General features: G+C 37.9%; 2 protein-coding genes across 2 annotated transcripts; one reads left to right on the top strand and one right to left on the bottom strand.

Moving 5' to 3' along the window:
- Positions 1-21: 21 nt before the first annotated feature.
- LOC146596352 (uncharacterized) lies at positions 22-6,526 on the top strand. Its single transcript, XM_085304036.1, has 4 exons — positions 22-279; positions 502-594; positions 5,544-5,644; positions 6,275-6,526. The coding sequence occupies exons 1-4, from the start codon at positions 256-258 to the stop codon at positions 6,357-6,359; spliced, it is 303 nt and encodes a 100-aa protein (XP_085160162.1). The 5' UTR covers positions 22-255; the 3' UTR covers positions 6,360-6,526.
- Positions 6,527-17,325: 10,799 nt separating this feature from the next.
- ARL14 (ARF like GTPase 14) lies at positions 17,326-17,925 on the bottom strand. Its single transcript, XM_085304085.1, has one exon. The coding sequence runs from the start codon at positions 17,908-17,910 to the stop codon at positions 17,326-17,328; it is 585 nt and encodes a 194-aa protein (XP_085160211.1). The 5' UTR covers positions 17,911-17,925.
- Between the last annotated feature and the right edge of the window lie 3,665 nt (positions 17,926-21,590).

Raw genomic sequence — 21,590 nt, 5'->3', positions numbered from 1 at the left:
GCGGGGGAGCGGTGCGGGGGGGGTTGAGCGGTGCGGCGGCGCGGTGGTGGGGCCGCGCTGCGCCTGAGCGCCCTGGTTCGCTCAGCCGCGGCGGCTGCTGCGCTCGCCCAGCCGAAAGTAATCCTTCGTCTCGCTGGAATTTGTATTCGCTGACCCCAGTGGGCGCCTCAGGAGCTGCCCCACCCCCGCCGCGGGAGGCACTGCAACTTGCCAGCAGTTTATTAAAAAAAAAAAAAAAACGCAAAACTGTCCCAAATGCGGCCGCGGGTCGGGCCGCAGGTGTGTGTGAGCGCCGGCGGGGAGCGTTGGGGGGCAGCGAGGGATGGAGGGGCCGGGCCGCCCCAGGCCTGCCGGGGTGGGGGGGGAGCTGGCCGCTGTCAAGCAGCGAAGCTTCACGAAATACTGAGTGAAATCGGGGCGGGACGAGCCGCTGGGACTGTCAAGAGGTGGCTTCCATCTGGCGCCGTCCAGGCTTTAATCCAATCCGCTGTGCTTTTCTAGACTTCGGCGCTAAGGCGGCTGATTTTGGAAAGAGGAAGTAGTAGCGTGCAGGAAACGGCAGCAGGTATCTTGGCCGCCTCCAGAGAGACGCGGGTAAGCTCTCCGAAAGCATCAGCACCATCCGTATGCAGATCTGTCTGCAGGAGTGCTGCAGTTCAGTTTTACTTGCCAGTTTTCTCGTTTACGCTATTCAGCAACTGTGGCCCAAGCCCACAAGCAAGAATTAGTGGCAGTATTTCTGATAGACAAGGGATGAACAGCGTTGGGAGCAAAATACTTTTTCAGCAAGATCAGATTTCATGGATCTTTGCAGCCTCTTAGCATGATGATAAAGATAGACTGTACTGGGCTAGAAATAGGTTGCTGTTGTCTTTTGGACTCTGCTATCTCAGACAGGTCCATGTCTTACCAGTTGGGTGATGACGGTCAGGTTTTGTGGCTGTGGATTTTGGCCTGTAGCAGTAACTATAATTCATTCTCAGGTGGTGTAGGTGGGCCGCGTTCCCAAACTAATGATGAGCTTTCATTGGATAGGCTTCTCACATTTAAGTATAATTATCAGTGTTACACACATTTGTTAACTCCCTGCTTCCTTCCAAGGTGCTTTGTCACAAGTATTACCTATGTATTATGCAAACTGGGAGAGGTTGTTCTTGAATTTGTGTTGAATACTCCAGTGAAGGGAATATGAAAATTCCACAGTGGTGCTTTGCTTAAATATAGCCCAAGGCCCTTTGTTTACACCAAAATGTGGAGTTTAGAGTGTGTCCTTGTCTTTATTTTAGCAAAGGCAAGTTATCAGATTTTTTTTTTCCTTAGGAATGCAGATATGATAAACTATTGCCTGTTGACAGTGACTCTTCCAGAAATACAAACTCCCCAGTTCTTTAGCTTTTCTGTGATGCAGGTGATTAGAGTACAGAGAATTTCTAGAAATGAAGACAAATCAGTGATTGCCAGAAAAACTGTTTTTTTTCACAAAATACCCAGTGTTTTTTCTTCCTCAGGCTTACTTGGTAATGCCTGTAATGTTTTGACTCAATRGTAATTTTGAGGAAAAAACACTGGGAGTAGTACCTGTTCCTTCCAGTCTTCCAGAATATTAGGAAAAAAGTATTATCCAAAGTGTTTAAGCTAAGTTTGCTCATTTTGAGTGTTCATTTTGATTGAAAGGAGATAAGTACTAATAGATATACTTGCTGAGCAGAGAGGACGGTAACTTTTCTAAGTTGGTCCAGAAAATAATACCTTCTACCTGGAAGCGCTCACTGAACATTAYACTGTCCTGGTCATGCATGTAGTACATTCAGTCTTAATGCTTGTAGAATTAAGTCTGGGTTCTTTGTTGTTAAAGACCTATACGTTGATGAGACTCTCATTTTTAATCAGTTACCTTATGATTCTCCTTAAACATACTTGTTGGGAAAAGTCAAAGCCATGATGGAAGGTGCGACCTCTGAAGTAGRTGTAGTTAAGACACTCTAAGATTTATGAATATCAGAAGAGAGAACTTGATTTTGGWTTTATACTCAAGAAAACATGAGGATGATGATCTCCCAGACTATGGGATCTTACCTCCAGGAGATTTTTCAGAGCATGAGTCTCCGTTCCTAGATAGAATTGTAATAAAGCCTGAAAGTGACAAAAGTCCAAGTCACCGCAGCCATGTTGATTGCATAAATCCATGCGAGTAGGGTAAATTAGTCAGAGTTAAGTAGTCCAGATGACATTCCATATAGCCATAGCTAGCTGTCTACCAATACATAAGCTGGCTTGTTCAGAGATGGCTTGGGTACACATTGCAGTCTGAACATACAAAAAAGACTTTCCTGACATTGCTTTTTAAATAAAAAAAAGAAAAAAAAWTAATTTGACAATATGATGGTGTTTTAGTGTACTAGTTAAGAAAAAAAGAAAAAAATAACATTTATTTAGCTAAATTCTGGTTGTTATCACAGCACAACTGCCTTAGGAAGGCAGGATGTTACAACAGTACAACCATCTCAATGTCATACCTCACTTTTTCAAAATTCTTGTACTTTCAAATTGATGGTCTCACTTCAAAAGAGAAGTCTTTAATAAACAAGAAAAAATTAAGATATGTAAAAAGTAGAAATGCGTGAAGTCTGAGAAACAATATATTTTATCAGCTTCGTCAGTGTTAATTCAGTTAAATAAAATTGCCAAATAGCTTCTCATTACTATTAGAAGCGAATGTTGCTTCTGCACTTGCTGTTTAAGGAAATAATCAGTAAGTAAAATACTTTTCTTTTTCTTTACCAATTTGGAAATCTCTTATTTTTGCTGTAGCTTTTGTTATTATGAGTTTCTTATATAACCTATTTACACCTGAACAGTTTTAATTAACTGAAAGGAAACTCCCTACTTTTGCTATATTTTTCAAGGATATTTTGAAGCTGCTTCCTTTTGAGATTAAGGTTTGCATTGCATGTTTCACTGGGATACTGAAAACCCGTCATCTTTTTTATTCTCTGTCAGTTTTGAAATTGCCCTAGATGAACATACCTTTTGTAATCACATAGTTGATATGATGGAAATAGTATTACACTGGCAACTGTGCTTTCTAGTACTTTTTGCTGAACCACAGCTTTTTACATGCTAGGGTTATGAAATGCAGAAAGAGAGACCTAAAAATAACAAATGTTTAGCTAATAACAATTGCAAAAGATCTGAAAATTCAGGATGCAGCACTACAAATCTATTACCGTGACTGACTCATGCAGTTAGTAACTTTAAAATTGAGCTCCTTCTGAGGAAATTATGTACTGAAAGAAGAAAAAGATGAGAATTTTAACAAGTGCAATAGCTTTGCAACTTTGTCTAAAAATATAATCAGAAACATTGAGAAGTTACTGTTACAATACAGCATGAAGTCATTGGTCTCAGAATTAAAAGGTGACAGGTATTTTCCAGACCTACAAATAACTTGCTGTTTGGTTGTAATGTCACCTCCTTTGAGAAGAGATCTTAGAGTCTTTGAGAAACATCTTTGCAGTTTTTGAAATTTTGTAGCTCCAAGAAGTTTTCTTTGTGAAACACTATCTGAATRCAGAATTGAGGTGCTGGCCTTGCAAAACATATTAATAATTAAATTGTACAAAGTACTACAGGGTTAAACTCCTGACAATAACAATATCCTGAGATTATAAACAGTCAGGCTATGAAAGTAAAAAAGTGTTTGTGTGTGTGTATATTCCTATATTCCTCTCTCTCTMTATATATATGTATATAATATATAAACATATACATATGTAGTATATATACACGGTGTCTAAAACCAACCCAAAAGAATTCTATAAAGAAGAAAGAAAAAACATTTTGCTCCATCAGAACTTTTTTTTTTTGGCTACTTTTTTCTTGTCTTTTGTAACTCAAAAATGTTTGTGCTCATCCCACCTCTACCACTTCGTGCTGTCACCACATGTAGTGTTGCCTGGTTATGTAATGTGTGATTTGGAAAAGATGGAATTGGAAAGCCAGCACATTATTTTGTGACCAAAACTGACTCGGTATTAGACAATGACCTTTAATGAAGTCATCTCCCTTTTGATCTTCCCTCCACATTCTTGGAAAAAGATTGACAGAGACAAGGGACTGAGCAGTATCTTGTCATTTTATGAGTAACCGTTTGAAAATAGCTGAGAATCACTGGGTTAGTGTTCCTTGGAGAATCTTCCATCAAATCCAGATCTATCTTAAAATCACATTACTGCTTGCATTGTCAAATCTAACGTAACACTCTGGTGTGTATAGCTTTCCTTTAGTGTACCTTTGTATGAAATATAAGAATATGCTTAGTTCTTACTGAATTATGTATGTTCAGAGGAATACTACCCTTCAGGAGTCTTTGATCTGTGTTTCTGGTCTGATATCATCTGAAGAATAATTTATAGTGTGACTTCAGTGAAGACATAATCAGAGATTAATCAAGTGCATTTTGTTTAACTGTAGTCTAATTAATCTGTTTAGCTCTCAGTGGAACAATTATCGTATTATTTTCTTACTGGTTGGATTTTTACCTCAGATCTGCAGTGCTAATATCCTAGCACTTGGAAGCCTAGTTCTGAAGAACAGACCAGTTCCCTTCTGAATTCTTGATCTTGCAGTGCTGGACTGTCTTAACAGCAGCAGCAAAAAAAAGCTGATATTTTGATTATAAATTATTTTTTCCTAAAAGAATATGGTTTGACTAAATATAGGTGCCCACAAGATAATAAGTTATGTATATTGTGCAAATTCATTTGGTATGATAATCTTCAAACCTCCCATGATATTACAATACAAAGCTGTGTAATTTATTCTGTTTTTGCTTGTTTATCAGCTTGGAAAGTAACAGTAATGCAAATATAAAGATGGTGAAATAAGATTCTGCTCCGATTTTATACCTTCAAGCAATTAAAAAAAAAAAAACACTGAAAGCTGTTAAGTTACTGTTAGTGATTCTAGATTATTTGATCTTAGCACCTGAACATAAAGTTAAGATGATCAGCACAAGTCAGAGTAGCTTGAGATAGTTATAATTTGTGCCGGATTTGAGCTGCCAGTGCCTGCCATGTATAGGAGCTAGAAAGGAGTTACTGTTTGTCAAGAAAGGATTTTTCTCCACAATACAAGTTTCCAATTGACATAAACAGCCATTTTGTCACTTTTCAAAGTTTCTGACGCAGAGGGTATCTGCAAGGGCATCATGCTCAGTTTTATGAAGGTTCTGGCTTGTCAAGCAGCTGTAACATAGGCCATTCTGACTTACAATCTTAGGTCATCTGGATTTCTGCAAAAAATGCAGAATTTATATATCTGAAATAGCTTATAGCCACTGTTGTTCCTTCCCTATGGGTTGTGGCTTCTTTGTCTCCTACAGTGCAAAATGGAATCTATTCTTTAGTATTCTAGTTTGTGCATGAGTCTCCTTCATCTCGGATGCCAGTATTACTAGCTAACTTAAGTTATGCGCTACTTCCTATGTCCTTTGGGCAATGTATTTTACTTGTCACAAAACTGACTGCTCTGTACTCCTGCAGCCTCTCATTTCCAACAACCTTTCCTTGGGGCTGGAAGCAGGTGCCAGTGGGAGAGCTCTGCATGGTCTGGGAAGCTCCCTTTCACAGGAAATACTCAGAAGGTGAAGTACTCACCGTTTTAAAGCCGCTTTACTCTCTCAGGCTGGCATAAAGGTTGTGCTTCAGAAAGCTAGTCTAAATAAAAGCTAATCTTTGAACCTCAAAATATTTCTAAATACTTTATTTCTTCATCCCCAAAATACCCTTATACAGGTTACTGACCTGTATATATATGTATATATAGATAGATGGATGCATTATAAATAATTCATATTTACAAAGGGTAAGTTCATTTGTAAATTTTGCACCTGATTAAACAATGAGACAATGTCTAATTATAAAGTTATTTTGATAGTCTTTTTAAAGTAGTTATGCAGATTGAACTGAAATCTTCTAGTAATATATTTTCATCAAAATATTCATTTATGTGAAATGTGTTAACTGAGAATGCTTTTTCATACCTAGTAAATCTGTCTGCCTAGTATAAGAAAAATATATATAAAGCTGAGAAGATTTGTGTTGCACATAGGAAAATTCTCATTAATCCTGGAGATTATCCGCCCTTTGAGACTCAAAATGGAATAACTAGTATTAACAAAAAAAAAAGTGGACCACTGGCCTGCTCTTAGGATATTGTATAATAATTTTACATCTGGTATGCAAACACAGCTATTTGTTTTCATCTTACACAGAGCGTCTCCAGGTCTGGAATTCAACTGCACTTGCTGGACGCTGAAACAGACATATCAGATGATACCTAAACCTAAACTGGGATGAGCCGTGAATAACACTCCAGTTAAAAAAGACATACAAAAACAACACAAACAAATAGTAAATGCACAAGATCAAGCCTTACAGAACAGAGATTTTACTTTTAAAAAAAGAAGGTATTTACAGATAAGGATGAATTCAMATAAAAAGCACCATGGCTTTCTTGGGCTCCATCAAGCAGCTTAAGTTTTTGTGCGCTTGTTTTCACTTCAAAGTGTTCTGCTGTAACTCTTTAGTATGAAAAGCCCCTTCTAGAAAGAGCTGGAGATGTTCATAGAGTTTTTCTGCTGAATGGGAGGGCAGGTGGAGGCATAATGACTCCAGAGGCAAGTCAGCACAGAGCCCTCAGCATGAGCTAGTTCAAACGCCATACCGTACAGCAGTAGGTCATGAGCAGCAAATGCCACACTCACATTTCAGACTTCAGTCATTGAAGCAACGACAACCATAGGCTGGCTTCAGGGGAGCTAACTTGAATCATACTTTTGCAATACACAGCAGAATTTTTAAGGTTAAATATAGGAGCAAAATTGATTTTTACTCTCTGAATGCCACTTTCCCATTTCATCTCCTCTTACGTCAATGTATTAGAAGCACTTCTCTGGAGCTGGCATTAACCAGTTACTGCTGCCAGGGATGTTGCTTTTTAGTACAGTGCTTGCTTTTGGCTGAGTGTCTCAATTCTCTCTGCTGCTGCTCGCTTATTTTACCTATTTGAACTGCTTGAGCCAGATCATATTTTTTTCTTAGAAAATGCTTATGCAAAGCTGKCATTCTTTCCTGAGCTCTTGCTTTACTAGCTGATTCTTAACTATCTGCTCAAACTTTCTTTGCCCAGTTGTAGGCCACTTTGCAATAAAAGGCTGTATGTCAGGTATTTGAAGCAACTGTAACAAATCCACTAGAGTTGCTGTCATCATTGCTGACATTTCCTTTAGTGTTATTGTTGCCTATAGGTCTTTGAAAACAGGAGTACAATGGATTGTGCATTGCAGATATATCTGGTGGATGCATGTCATCCCTTAGGAGCTAGAAAGAATTGTTAATACTGTTATCTTCTTTGAAAAAATGTTAACTCTTAAATTACATGCAGCCTTCTGTCCTGCTTCCCTTCTCATTTGAAAAAAAAATTGATATGCAATTATTTCAGCTAACTTTTCAACTTGTTTTTCAAATTGTTACCCTAAGCTATTGTTTTACTTTTTGATGGAAGTTGACTGAAGTCTTTTGGGTGACACTAGGAATRGATTTGGACCACAAACTTTTAATTACAAAAATTTTATAATACCATAGTTTAAAGTTTTGAAATTTAACTACCACTACCAAGTGTCTTTGTTCATCACAGACCTATGATTACCCAAGAAAGACATTTTTCTACTGTTCCATGGTCAGGGCGGGGAGGAAAACAATTTACCCTGCCTTGAAAGATAATATATCCCAAATAACTAATAGCAGATTGTACTATGTTGTATGAGCATAAATAACTTATAGGCTATTTTCTGCAGGTAGCTGCTGCTCTTAGATCTTCACTCTTACAGATGGGTCATTCTCTTGTGAGTGGGAACCTGTGTAGATCATGTCTAGTGTATTAAAAGGGGGTAGAGTTTCCTGTGTGTGTCCTCTCTATTTTCCAGTGTGTAGTTTATAAGTAGAATTTAGAATTCTTGGTTACACTGTATTTTAGCTTTTTTGTGTTTAGAAATACCTCTTTGTATTTATGTTTTTGTACTTAGTGGTGCTCAAAAAGGGTCACTTTCTAGCAGTGTAGTTACCAGTAGTGAACTGCAACAAAGTCACTAAGTAATGAGCTGCACATAACTGAAGAAAAAGCTGCAAGTATCCTAAAATGTCCAAAACTTGGTAGGATTCGACACATTTCTATTTATAACACTTTAATCATATTGTACGAGAGTGACATTACAGAGGGATGTTCTTGAACTTAGTGCAGGCTTGTATCAAATGTTAATAAAGCCAAAGGCCTGTTGATGTCACTATGCCAATTTAGTTTTATTGCTCTCACTCATTTAGCACAGGCCCTTCCCAGTCTTTCTTTCCTGTTCTTATTTAGGCCCTAAGTGTTATAGATGCCTTGAGGATCTCCCTCCACGTTGCCTATTTGAATTTCAAACACTTCATCATGAGCACTGTTGTTTTAGATAAAGAGCTCTAGATATTTTCTCCTCTCTTTTAAGGAAGCTACTGTGCAATTCSTTATAAGATAATGCACAGTATTCTTTCTTCAAAAGGAGAGACAAGGAAACAGATCCACAGATGGTGCGAATTAAAGGTAGTTCCTTTGACTTCAGTGGGGGTTTGCTGATTCACATCAGCTGAACATCTGCTCCTGTGATTAGAAAATAAACTTAGGACTCCCACATGACTGCAAGCACTACACAGCAGGCGGTCATGTTAAAATTTATGATCATAGTTTCAAAGATATTTCTGAAATAGGACATGAGCCTAGCTCTGACCTCAATTATTCTGATTTAATATAACTTTTTGTTTAATATAGTTTATGATTGTTCTTAATTTATATTGGTGAATTTTTCTACAGTTTTGCCTATRTACATTGTTTTTAATGCATTAGACCAGACTATTTGAAGAAAAACTTACAGATCGTAAAATGATTCCAAAAGGTTTCTTGGTGCAAGAGCTTGAGTTGATCACGAAGTCCGTCAGYTACAAATAGCCCAAGTATAGGGATTAGCAGATTGAAGAGACGCACTTTTAYGTCTACTCTTCAAGCAGAACAGATTCCTATTAAGTATCAGAAAAGAATATTTCATTTGAGATGAAAAGTGAGGAAACCGTGGATGAAATGAGCCATTTCAGTGTTCAGGCAAGATTCGGGAGTATATTGTTTTGTGCCAGAAAAAAATTCCTTCTTAAGAAGCCCCTGGAACAAAGTCACCCTCTGGTAAGGAGCTTTTCTGTTGCAGACAGTTTTGTGTGATTCTAGCTTGTTCTTAGGTGAGATCCATARAGTTTTTAGAAGGAAAGGAAAGCCTAGCAAACTGATCATAGGACTGAGAAGGCTGAGAACTGGAATATTCAGAATTCTGTTCTGCTTGAACACTGTCAGTCTGCAGCACAAGGAAGTCGCTTGTCCTCTTTCCCTTAGTTCTTTAGCCTTTCGAATGTAAGAATGATCCTCAGAGTTGTATTTTAAAAAATAATATATGTAATAGGCTTAGATAATTAAATGCAAGTGTGAAGTATTAGGTGATATGAGTTATTTACACGCACGTAAATAACAGCACAACAGCAAGGGAAAGTGCTGCCCCCCAGCTTGGGCAGAAGGGTGCACAGCTGCAAAGGGAAGGCCCTGAGCTTTCCACAGGTTGGTTGCACAGTGGGTTGGCCATGCTAGGAAAGGCTGAGATGATTCAGAAAAGAACAATGAAGGTCAGAGGCTGTATTGGTGTGGTGCCTTCATCACAATAAAGAACTTCTTCAAGATGTGATACTATTTGTATATATTGGCTAAAAAATCTTTTCAGAGAGGTTACAAATACTGATTCAGCTATGGATCAACTGGAAAATATTTGTCTTGTTCCTTTTTTCTTTAATCAAACACTGAAGTACCAATGAAAGGATAAGATTTAAGCTTTCAAAAATATCAGAATAATTTCTTCAAAATAATTTGCTCTTCTGGGAAATCTTTCTTCAAAAAAAAGTTTTTTTGAATATTCCATTGCATAGATGTTCAAGTTGAATTAGCATATTTACATTTTAAGTTACTCCAAACAGCATTAGTTTGGATCAGATAAATAAAACATCAAAGTGCATTTCTTTGTTGAGAACCAATTCCTTAAAGAAACATCAGCTCAGGCATCAGTCACTGTTAYGGGCTGATTTCCTTCCAGGACTACATCTCTCATAATGCAGGACATATTTTTCTCCTAAGACTGTGCTGCAGTCATATGATTTAAGGAGTTTATAACCTCGCCAAGATAACAGCACAAAAGAAAGAATGGAGGCCTGAATACTGCAGCTACCGCAAAACAGAATATTGCCACTATGGGTCATAATTGTACGTATCTTTTGTTCAGCACTTTTTGCAGTGGAATTCAAAACAGTTCATAAAAAAGCCAATACCCTTATCCCTGCTCTACAGATGGGGAAACTGAGGCAGGGAGAACATGAATCACTCAAAGTCATAACAAGGGGTAATTGCAAAGTTGGAAATAGGTGCCAGGTTTCCCAAGCCCCATGCTTGTGTTTTATCYATTGAGCATTTAAATGATTTAGAATAAGGCATTTGTTTTAGTTAAGTAAATGGGAATTAATTAGATTTTGGAAAGCTGAGAAGTTTAATTGTAAGCATCTTTAAAACTCTGAAATTCAGTTACAACACTTCGAAGTTTCTATTCCTCAGAATGCTGTAATTTTAAAATATCCATCCTAACGTAGAGTGAAAACAAATGTGAGTATTTCTTGCAATGCAAAAATTTGAATTTAACAGATTGTTACTACCAGGTAAAAAACCACCTAATATCTGAAAATAAGTCTCATAAATGTTGCAATTAGCCATTTTTTTGTTGAACAAGTAGTGTGCAAGATTTTTAGCCAAGTGGCTTGAACCTCTCAAAATAGAGAGATCTCAAGCTCAAGTTGCCATTCAAATTTACAACCAGATAGTTTCCTTTTTATTAACTGCAATATGTCTAATATGCCACAAGATGTCTCAGTGCTGTAATACTAAAATGTATACGTTTTTTTTTAATGATATTATTAGATTTAGATAAGGATTTTCAATATTTAATTTGGGTTTTCCTTAATACTCGGTGGGGGCTTTTTAGTATCACATGAGAAAGAAAAGTGTATACATACTTACACATTAGTGTAGAGAATAAGTTATTTTAAGTGGTCAGTGAAGCTAATGGTTCCTTGGAAAAATTTAATTTTCAAGAAGTAAAGGCTTAGTTTATAGCCCTTTCTAAGCAGGTGATCTCTAACAAATGCGGATGTTTTCCTGTGTAGATTAGATGGAAGAGCTTTTTTTTTATATATATAATTTTAGCTACTGCATTGTATTACCATAACATTTAATTTTAATAAAATGTTACATRTTTTTAATTATTCATGCTGACTTGGGATTAATATTGTTTAAAATTACTATAAGGCGTCAATCAGTTATTTGTATAGCACTGTCTTTAAGGGTACGTTATCTTACTAAAATCCCCCTGGCAGTGGGATAAGTGGGCTCTGGGAATAAGACCCAACAAGCTTGTACAAAGATGAGGAGCCTAACATTAAGTTGTTTATGAAATGCAATACATTTTTTTTTTTGTATCACAATGAAATCAGGGACTGTTGCACAAATTTATGATGGTCCTAGAGCTTTTCAGAATTATGAATCAGTTAAGAAAATGTTGAGAGACTAACATTCTTCCGTGATTAATGTGTATGCTCTAGTAAAGTAACTGCAAACTATTGATTAAGGCTCAGTTACCCTTTAACAGTCAAGGACGATTGTTAGGGAGATTAGCCTTTCTCTAAATCAATGAGGTAGCTGCTGTAGTCCCCAGGTATATCTTCYAAAAAGAAAGAATACACAAGGCAAAGGTTTCAGAGCTAAATGATTTATTTATGAACACAAAWTTACTTATTTTGGCAGATATTCTATGAGATTTGAGTTACCTGCAGCAGTAGTATAATGTCTAGAAACCCTCCTCATCAGTCAGGAAGTATATGAGGCACAGAACAAAAAGATGATCTTTGCACCAGAGAATGCACAGTCTAAAGCTAAAAGCCAACAGATGAATAAAGAATAGGAGTACAAGGAAATAATAAGAGAATACTCATCAGAAGATATAGTCAGGGGCCTCATCATAAAACATATAACAACTATAGTCAGGATTTTTGCATACATCATGGGAAGGGAGTGCTTTAAGGAAGGATCTGAAAGAAAACAAATGATTTTGCAAATGTTTGTTGACAATTGCTTCCAGGTATAAAGAGCAGCAGGAAAGCAAGTACAAAAACACTCAATGAAAATCTAATAAATAAGACCATGGAAACTGGCATCACCATTTTGATAATCAGCGAAGGACAGGGAAAGTGAGAACAGCTCTGCTGTGCAGAAATACACAGCTGCAAATATCTAATGGGGGCGACAAGGACACAGGGGAGACAAAGGGCATGGGGAGGTGTCTCCTGGTGACAGCCTGACTTAGCATTAGAAGCTGTATAATRTGAAACTACACTGCAGATACAGTGTGGACCAGTGTGAGTGCTACAGAAATATTTATCACCACTAAGAAACAGATTAATGTAGAAACTGATGTACAMGTTAATGCACGATTTGTTGAAATCGTATGAATTCGAAGAAGTATTTTCAGACATGTTACTGTTTTATGAGTACATATTTGCAAATAGTATCTGCAGTATGATAGGTGTTTTACATGTAGGGTCTCCACCCTCATGAGTTTACAATCTGAATTGCAGAGACTTAACTAATCTGGACTTTGTGATCTGATGAAATACATATCTAGAATCCATATATTTGTGCTTCAGACCACAGTGTAGAATAGCAATACTTGAGCTAATTTTAAATATAAGAAGTCTAATTGTTGCAGCATAGAACTCAGCATGGGTGATGTACTTTGCCAAGAAAGCTTGTTTAGAACAGTTTTATATACTACAGTACTTGAAAATGCTGTCTTTCTGTGTACTGGGCTTAGAAATTATGTTTTAAATAGAGAAATCTTTCCTTCAGTTGTTTCAGTTAATTTGTCAGAAAGGAGGAGGAGGTGGCAACAGAGRCATTTTGAGTAATTCACACTGTTGTAAAAGCTTGCATTACCTAATGTTGTAAAAGCTTTGCCCTGCCATTGCTTATACGCAGGAATACATAAGGAATATGTTCCTTCACTTCTGTTTGATTCTACAGGGTATTAAATTACTGAGAAAGTTGTCTCCAAAGAGAAGGATGGAGTGTTAATCGTCCAAATTTGCAATGGATTCTTGAGCTGCTCCCCACGTTCCCTTAAAACAGCCTTAATCCTATTTGGTTTCTTATTGGAATTCTTATTAGCTCCATGTCAGCTATTTCAAAACTGAGAAAGTTCATCATGATCTTATGGTACAGTAATATTATTAGTGAATGATCAGAAAGACAAATCCCATACTCCAGATTTGTCAACTTTTAAATTGTCCCACCCAAACATGTCCCAATGGATAGCCTCAAGCTGGGACAGGATACAACATGCCTCACAAATCACTGATYTTGCCCTTTCTGTATTTCACAATCTCAGATATGGGCCATTTACTTCTGCGTGGATGACTGTTCTGTCAGCAGAAATGAACGGGTACAACCAGACAAGTGTAAGAAATATCAATAGACACTGAAGGACTCATACAGTTTAGCTACAGTGATTTTTACAGCTTTTATTATGGTTGCACAAGACTGCCAATATGCATGAATAAGAAGTGCAAGAAACACTAGGCTATGAGTTTGTGATAGAGGTGTGATTTATTAGGAAAGCTATTGAAAGAAGTTCCGAAACTGGAAGCCACGAAGGCAGCTGACTAGTGCTCCAAACTCTTCAGAGCCTTCCTTTCATCCTGTGCACACTTTTCAACTTAGAGAYCACCCATCTGTTGCTCTGTCAGTCAGGCTGAAGGCCACTCTAACTTTGGTTACACTACTGAGGAAGGCAGCACTCCTCATATTCTGATTTGTCTTTTTCTCAAAGCACCCTGAACCCTTCAAAAATCCTAAAACTGTTTTTAGTAAGTAGTCTGTGTAAGTTTTTTCAGAGCTTAGCTCTAATTTTATCAGCCACAAATCCATGCAATATGAAGTTGTCCAGAAATAAATGATGCTTTCAGTGCTATGGATTGTATTTTTAGCTCAAGTAAAATTCCACTTTGTTATGATCAGAACCATAAAGAAAATTCTGCTTACTGTATTGTTCAGCGAAAAAGTCAAAAGATTTAAATCTCGTCACAGCAAGATTAAGTTGTAAAATGCCTTTTAACTTTCTTCCTGTGATTTTAACATGTAATACACGATGGGATCAAATGTCAGATAATTTCTGGGCTTCCAGTGGGGACCGAACAGTGCCCTAGAGAGAGCATGAGGGCCAACGCACAGAGGCTGTGGCAGGTGCACAGGGGACTGTGTTCCCTACCAGTATGTCTGACAACTGACCTTCCTTCAGAACAAAACCCTGTGTGGCTGCAGGCCTGYGGCAAGGCTGCCACGGGATGCTCTGCTCTGTGTTCTTGCAGAACGTGGCCACAAGTTCGGCTTTCTCTGCATTTTCCTACCTACATAATACGTATTTCGGGGACCCTTCTCAAAATGCTAGTGCTCAGGGAGATGCTTTGCTGCAAGTGCAGAAGAGGAGAGGAAGTTTTATAACAGTGAATGCTCTGTCCACTAACTCTTCATCCTAAAGAAGCCCTCAACTAAGCTTATTCATAAGATACAGAAAAAAAAACCCAACTAACTCCAGCAGCAGCAGAACTAATTAAGTCTGGGTTCTCTGGATTTATGTCCTCTTGTTGGCTTTCTTTTGAATAAAATGGAACACTTATCTCCCAGGGGATTAGTCTCTCATACCTTATCAGCCTTTCCTTCAATGGGGGCACCAGTATCGTCACCTTTCTCTATCTCACTGCTTTTCTTAATTAAACTTTTAGACATGTAATTCCTTTGAGAATCCTCCTCTCTGTCCAAATTGATTGATACTTAAAAGTTATTCAGAAAAGTAGGGGTCTAGATGGACAGATAACATGGCCAAAGTGTCACTTCTTTTGGACACCAAGGTGTTAAAAAACCTAATATTTAATACATGATAGTCTGCAAAGTGAGAGGAATAATTTTACTTCCTTTGAAGTAAAATGGAAAAGATTTTCTTCAAATCAGTGTCAGTATCATTTCATCTAATTTGATAACCTGAAGAAAGGACTGTGTGCCTGAAAGCTTATTCACTTTTTTAGTTATATTAGCTACTCTATTATATTATTTCTCCCTTCAAAATTTGCTTCTTGTTTAATTAGAGACCCTGGTGCATTCTTATTAAATCTCTCAAGGAGTATTCCTCCCTGAGGAAGTTCTGAGGCCAGTGAACTAGACTGAAATTTATAAAAGTTACATGATTGGATTAAACTAGTGGGAGAAATAAATGTGTAACAAGCACATGCAAATGTTTATAAATGTATTAATCTAAAATACTACATTATTTAACACCGAATTATTGGGATTASAAAAATAATATTCTCATTTCTCAGTCTGTTGTAGACTAAGTTTTTAACCTTTTTTTGGAACAGATGATGATATTTTATATTAACCCTAAATCATCAGACTGGGCAATGACAAGTCTAAATACTTGCTCTCCATTTAGAAATGTAGTCTCAACATGACTTAGGATCTAGCTCACGGTATTGGCTGTCAGTATTAATAACTTCTGTTGAGAAACCCTCCTTTGTTTACTATTTCAGCAAATTCACCTGATGACTTTTCATTTTTGAATGCATGAAACAACAGCATATGTCTGCTCTCCTTTCTGCTTTGCCCTTTTATAACTTGAAATTCCTGCTTTTTATTAGTAAGAACTACCTGTAAACTTCTCATGTGACTTGCTCGACCCTTTGTCACAAAAGAAAGGCACACAAGCTGACCTGTGCCACAACTTTTTAGTGAGCATAACTGGGAAGCTCATTTCGCCAAGGGACTGCTGAGACACAGAGTGATTAAATGACTAGCCCATGGTGCAGGTAGGGAAAAAAAATCCAGCTACCTAAGCAAGCATCCTAACCACTGGAAAAGCTTACCTCTGCAGAGATTGCTCAAGAAGGCAAAAACAAATGGTCTGGATTTACTGCAAGTGCATAGCCAGTAATCAGATGCTCTCTTTTCTCTTGCTTTTAGAAGAGCAGTCTCTATTCACTTTTTAGCCTTAGCAATTAAACTGTTTTTGATGGTTGATACTGTTCAATTAGTCTTCTTCTAGTTGTCAATCTATTGTTACCTTAATGGCATTCRAAATACTAATTCACTCCTTAACGAATCAGGAAATCTGAATGGAAAGGTTCATTTGGAATTTTTTCTAAGAACTGTAGTAATGGAATAAACCATTTTTTGTTACTTTTTATGTCAAATATAATCAGAGCAAAATTTGTCAGTAATGATCACAGGTGGCTTCACTAAAGGCAAGGCACAATCCATCAAGATCGATAAAAAACTCACCAACCAGCCTGCTCCCCCTCCTCCTCCGCATGCACAGCACAGATCAGCACTTTGCTGGATTGACCTCACGCTGGCTTCCACAGCCCTGCTGGTGGCTAACGATAGCAAACCGCAGTACAGAAACAAAGAAGTAGACACACGGAAATCTTTAACAACTTGACATCAAAGCTATACCTTACAATTAACAGATGAACTAAATTTTATCTGTGGCTTGGTAAAAACTTGATCCTGATTGTGAAAATTGATTTGGAGGAATAGGCTTTAAAATGCAGTACGTTTGCAGTTCATTTGAAACAAGCATTTCAAATTCATGGGTTCATAGGTACATAACTGAGAGTTTAAGCTCTAAAATAACTATATTTTTACATGAGAAATACATCCACAGAGCACAACAACATTGAAACAACATTTTATCTCTTGCTTTTCTTGCTGAATGAATGACTTGGCTATTGAGCTTTTTGACAAAATACTTAAGCATTTTAAGCACTGCTCACCTATTTTGTTTCCACTTGCTAAAATTCAGAAGCTCAGCTCTGCCTTTTTTATGATTCAACTGCCACACTTCTGAGTTGAATAACCCCAAGTTTACTGTCGATAATTAAAGTACTGCAGAACAGTATCTCAGAAGCATACATAGGTAGAACAATATAATTTGAAAGTGCTTTATAAATATTCATTTAAAGAGTTTTTCCAGAATCAAGCATTTTCGGATTCAGTCTGTACAACAACGTATGTTGATGAACGTTCACCAGAATTTGATGATAGAAATTCTTAAAGTTTTTCATTTTGCTTAAAAATTGTAGAAGTGTCTTTTGATCTCCTGTGGTTTTTTGCAAATACAGTTAGTCTTTCGAGAGCGCCTGACAAACCTTCTCCTGTGATGGCACAACAGGGTTGTACATACCAATTTCTGTCACTGCAGTACTTCTTCATGTTGAATCTCCTCGTTACTTCCTCAGCATTCAAAGCTCCAGGCAAATCTTGTTTGTTTGCTAGCAGAACTACTGGTACATTTTTTATAAATTCATTCTTTAAAATGAGTTCAAATTCTTTCTTTGATTCTTCCAGACGTTGCTTATCAGAGCTATCCACAACATACAGAATCCCATCTGCATTTTCCAGGAAATTGCACCAAAGCTGCCTCATTTTGTGTTGTCCTCCAACATCCCAAAAGGTCAATGCAAAATCTTTCTCAGTTTCAATCATATCAACATTAAAGCCTATTGTTGGAATTGTTAGAAAAACATCATTGTACTTCAGCTTGTACAATAGTGTAGATTTCCCTGCAGAATCAAGTCCTAACATTAATATATTGCCTTGTTTGACTTTGGAGTCTTTGGTGTTGTGGAGGCCCATTTGTGCTCTTGTATCCTATATTAATCCTTTAAAGATGGTATTCGCTGTCTTTTGAGAAGCCAGTTTTTTGTCAGTAAGCTTTCTTTCTTCCTCCGTGAGATAAAGCACGGAGCCTTGTGCTATGAAAAATAAATAAAAGCTCTGTACAAATACCTTCTGGCTTTTATCAACTTGATAAAAAGCAAATGATATTTATGAAGGCGTAACGTTCAATGCCAAGCCTGTGGGTGGAACAACTATGAGTAATGTACTGATTGGTCACAGAGCCCAAAGGTTACAGTCTCTGAACGTGTTTGAACAGTGAACCATAGTTACCTGTTCATCCTTCTCTAGAATCTAAGAACTATTCATCTATTATAAAATTGTGGATGCTGAACCAGCAGTGATCTGGTTATACTCCATAATCCCATGAGCTAGGAATCATTAGCTCTCTCCCACTGTTTCAGTGTGTACCCAGAGAGAAATCGCGTTCTTACTGTACCAGCATCCTTTTTAGAAAAGAAACCTAATATAAACACAACCATTGGGGAGGAGAGATCTTACAGGTTTGTCCATAATTAACAATCCATGAAATGACAAGGTACCTGAATTTATCRGTGTATTTCATCTCCCAGCAACAGATTAATCTCAAGTGGTTTCTAGTAGAAATCTGTATAGATACATGGACTCAATCAACCATAGAAGAACTTGATTTTAAAATTTTTCTGCTCTAAAGGTGGCTAGCTTTTACTCTGTAATTTTTCTTCCTGCTCATTCATATGTCAGGCTGTCTGCTTTGACTGTACTATTAGAGGTGTAAACTAGGCGAGTTACGTTTTTATGAAAATGTTTGTTAACTGCACTCTGCACATTGGAGATAAAATACAGGTCTGATGATCTGGTCATGCCTGAGATTCAACTACCTGAAATTAAAAATATATATTTGCTTCATTATGATCTATTCTGCTGTTGCATGAAGATATTTGAGCAAGATTTCTTAGAAGAAAGTAGTAAAAAGAGGGGAAGTAACTGAGTCTCAATCAAAAGATCATTTTTGCCAGCATTCTAAACAATAGATTGATAAAGAGAATAAGATTGAAAATTTAGTCTAATATTACTTAATTCATGTTGAGTCTCAATTCTTTTTGACAGCTGGTAGATCCATGTAGCACTAGTGTAATGCAGACTGGTTATTTTTGCAATACTTATTTGCCCTTGTACTCAGATGGACTAGTAGTTAGTATTACCACTTCTCTTTGCCTCAGTAACTCCATAAAGAGCAAAAAGACGTAAAGACTATATGGCCAAATGAATTGCTGACTGATAAGGCAAGCGCTTTGTTAATTATCACATTGGTTGCCCAAGTATTATGCATGTTCTGTAAAATAAACCTCTGTCTTGATAGCCAAGTTACAATCTGGTGTCGTCAAGCTGAAAGGGTTATAGCAGAACTCCTAATTGGGGACAACAAAAGATTACAGTGACATATTCACTGTAGGACTGTTGTACATTTTTCATATTTAATAACATATAGAATATGTATAGGATTTCTTTCAAGAGAAGATCATGATATATTAAACCATGGAGGAGAGTGTTTGCCTTTCCTTATAAATAATGTATATAAATGAATTGAAAGATGGGGAGAYGGGAAACTATGCAAAGCACATTGTCAGCTTGGTTAAATGAATCATAATTCCCTGCAAAATAGCATGTCACTTCCTTTGAAATACTGTTATCTTGATAAAGGGCAAAACTCCCCTTCTGTGCAAGCTGTGATAAAATGGATGGACTATCTGTATCTTCGCATAGTGCTGTGATCTAAACATAACTTACAGTTCTGTGCTCTATATGTTTGCTCCAACTGTATTTGATATTTGTGGTCTCAACTATTATTTTATTAAATCAGATTACCACTTCAAATAAGCTTATTAAGCAATGTCTGACTTTTTACAAGAAAATTAAATTTGTTTCTGGGACAGAACAGCTAGTTTTTGAAGACAGCATGTTTTTGCAGTTTTTATCTGTACCAGAGTCAAACATCAGTTATCGGGTTCAGATACAGATTTGGTCTTTCAGGCCCACTTCTAGTAATAATTTCCCGTGCTACTCTAGAGTATAAAAACTACAGTCTAAATAAGGATGGATTCCAAGTCAGTCTGTGGCATACCAGTGTAAGATCAAAACCACCTTACTCAGCTGYGTAAGATGTGCAGCAGCGCAGCCTTCAGCAGAGGTGTCATTCACAAGGCTGTTCAACTCCTTGCACAAAGACAACCAAGAGCTGCAATTGAACTATATTCAGCCAGCAGCCAAGTACTGCAGATTTTAATTTGTAATTGTTAAGAAGCATGGAGCTGTAGTAAAGGTTTCTGCAGACCAGTTCAGATTTAAACCCAATTTGTTTAAGAATGTGAGCAGGGCAGCAAAATGATGACATATATTGAGAACGGCATCCTTTGTGGGTATTATTTTATGCCACAGGGCCACATCTTTCAAAAGGTCACATAGACACATGAGGTGAAACTTGAGGTACAAATCTGTAGCGAACTGTACTCAGACATACAACAGGCTTCGTTTGTTCAAACCGTAAGAAGTGATCTACATTTGCACAGAAAGAAAAGCATTTGAAAAAAGGAGAAACTACCTTTGACTTGTCCAAAGGTGAATTTGTTTAGTAGGGGTGAGGCTATATTGCTTGTTAGGTTTGCCTTTATAATTCAGTTAAAAAAAAMCAGACATATAATTGGGACAGCTGATTTGCCATAAAAATTAATCTAAACTCAGAAACTTCATACARTAGATTTTCCAAATAACCTGCTTAGGTGTCTATCTCCAAGTGCAGCGGAGACCCAAACTCCTTTGGCTGGTGGTCCAGACGTTTATGTCGCAAGTCAGTGTCAGGAGCGGAGCGCCACAGGGCATTGCCCAGACAGCATCTCGATAGGAATTGAGTAATGGCTCTCCATAGTCCTCATTTCTGAAATCATCCCCCCTGTCAAACCAGGATATTCCATAACTATGGCACGCTTTGATAACAAGAGATATATAATTTAGGGAGGCTTCAGAGTGAATCGTCACAAAGCTCAATTACATTTGCTAAAGCTATTGTAAAGAGGCCATGTGCAATTTGAAAGACTATATCTCTTTTTGCCTAGAATCCACAAACTCTGATCTTATAGTTACAAGGCTGCAATTTAAGAAAAGGGAATATGGTGGGGTCAACAGTGGAAAGGACCGCACACACTGCTAGAAGAGATCAGGGAGGTAGCGGACTGTGTTTAGGGGGAAAGCCAAAATGCCACTTATTACACCATATTTATTACTCCTGTTGTAGGCCCTCAGGATGAGGCGTAGGAGCGTTCCTACCAGAGAGAGAGGAAAAAAAGTATCCACTTTGTATCCTGCAAGGAGGATGTCACTTTGCATCTGCCACAGCCTGGCTCTGTAACCGCCTCCCTCAGGACTCAGCCATCGCTTCCTAAGGGCGCCGCCGGGGCCGCGCTTTGCCTGGAGGCGCGGCGACCGCTGGGTAGCGACCGTTGCACGTGAGGCGCGACGACCGTTGCGCGGAGGCGCGAGGCGCGACGACCGCTGGGTAGCGACCGTTGCACGTGAGGCGCGACGACCGTTGCGCGGAGGCGCGAGGCGCGACGACCGCTGGGTAGCGACCGTTGCGCGCGAGGCGCGAGGCGCGACGACCG

Source organism: Rhea americana, unplaced genomic scaffold, assembly GCF_003343005.1.
Source record: "Rhea americana isolate MKP2758 unplaced genomic scaffold, rheAme1 scaffold_202, whole genome shotgun sequence".
NCBI classification, from domain to species: domain Eukaryota; kingdom Metazoa; phylum Chordata; class Aves; order Rheiformes; family Rheidae; genus Rhea; species Rhea americana.
The sequence above is the reverse complement of the archived record's forward strand: the minus strand, read 5'-3'. Positions and strand labels throughout refer to the sequence as shown.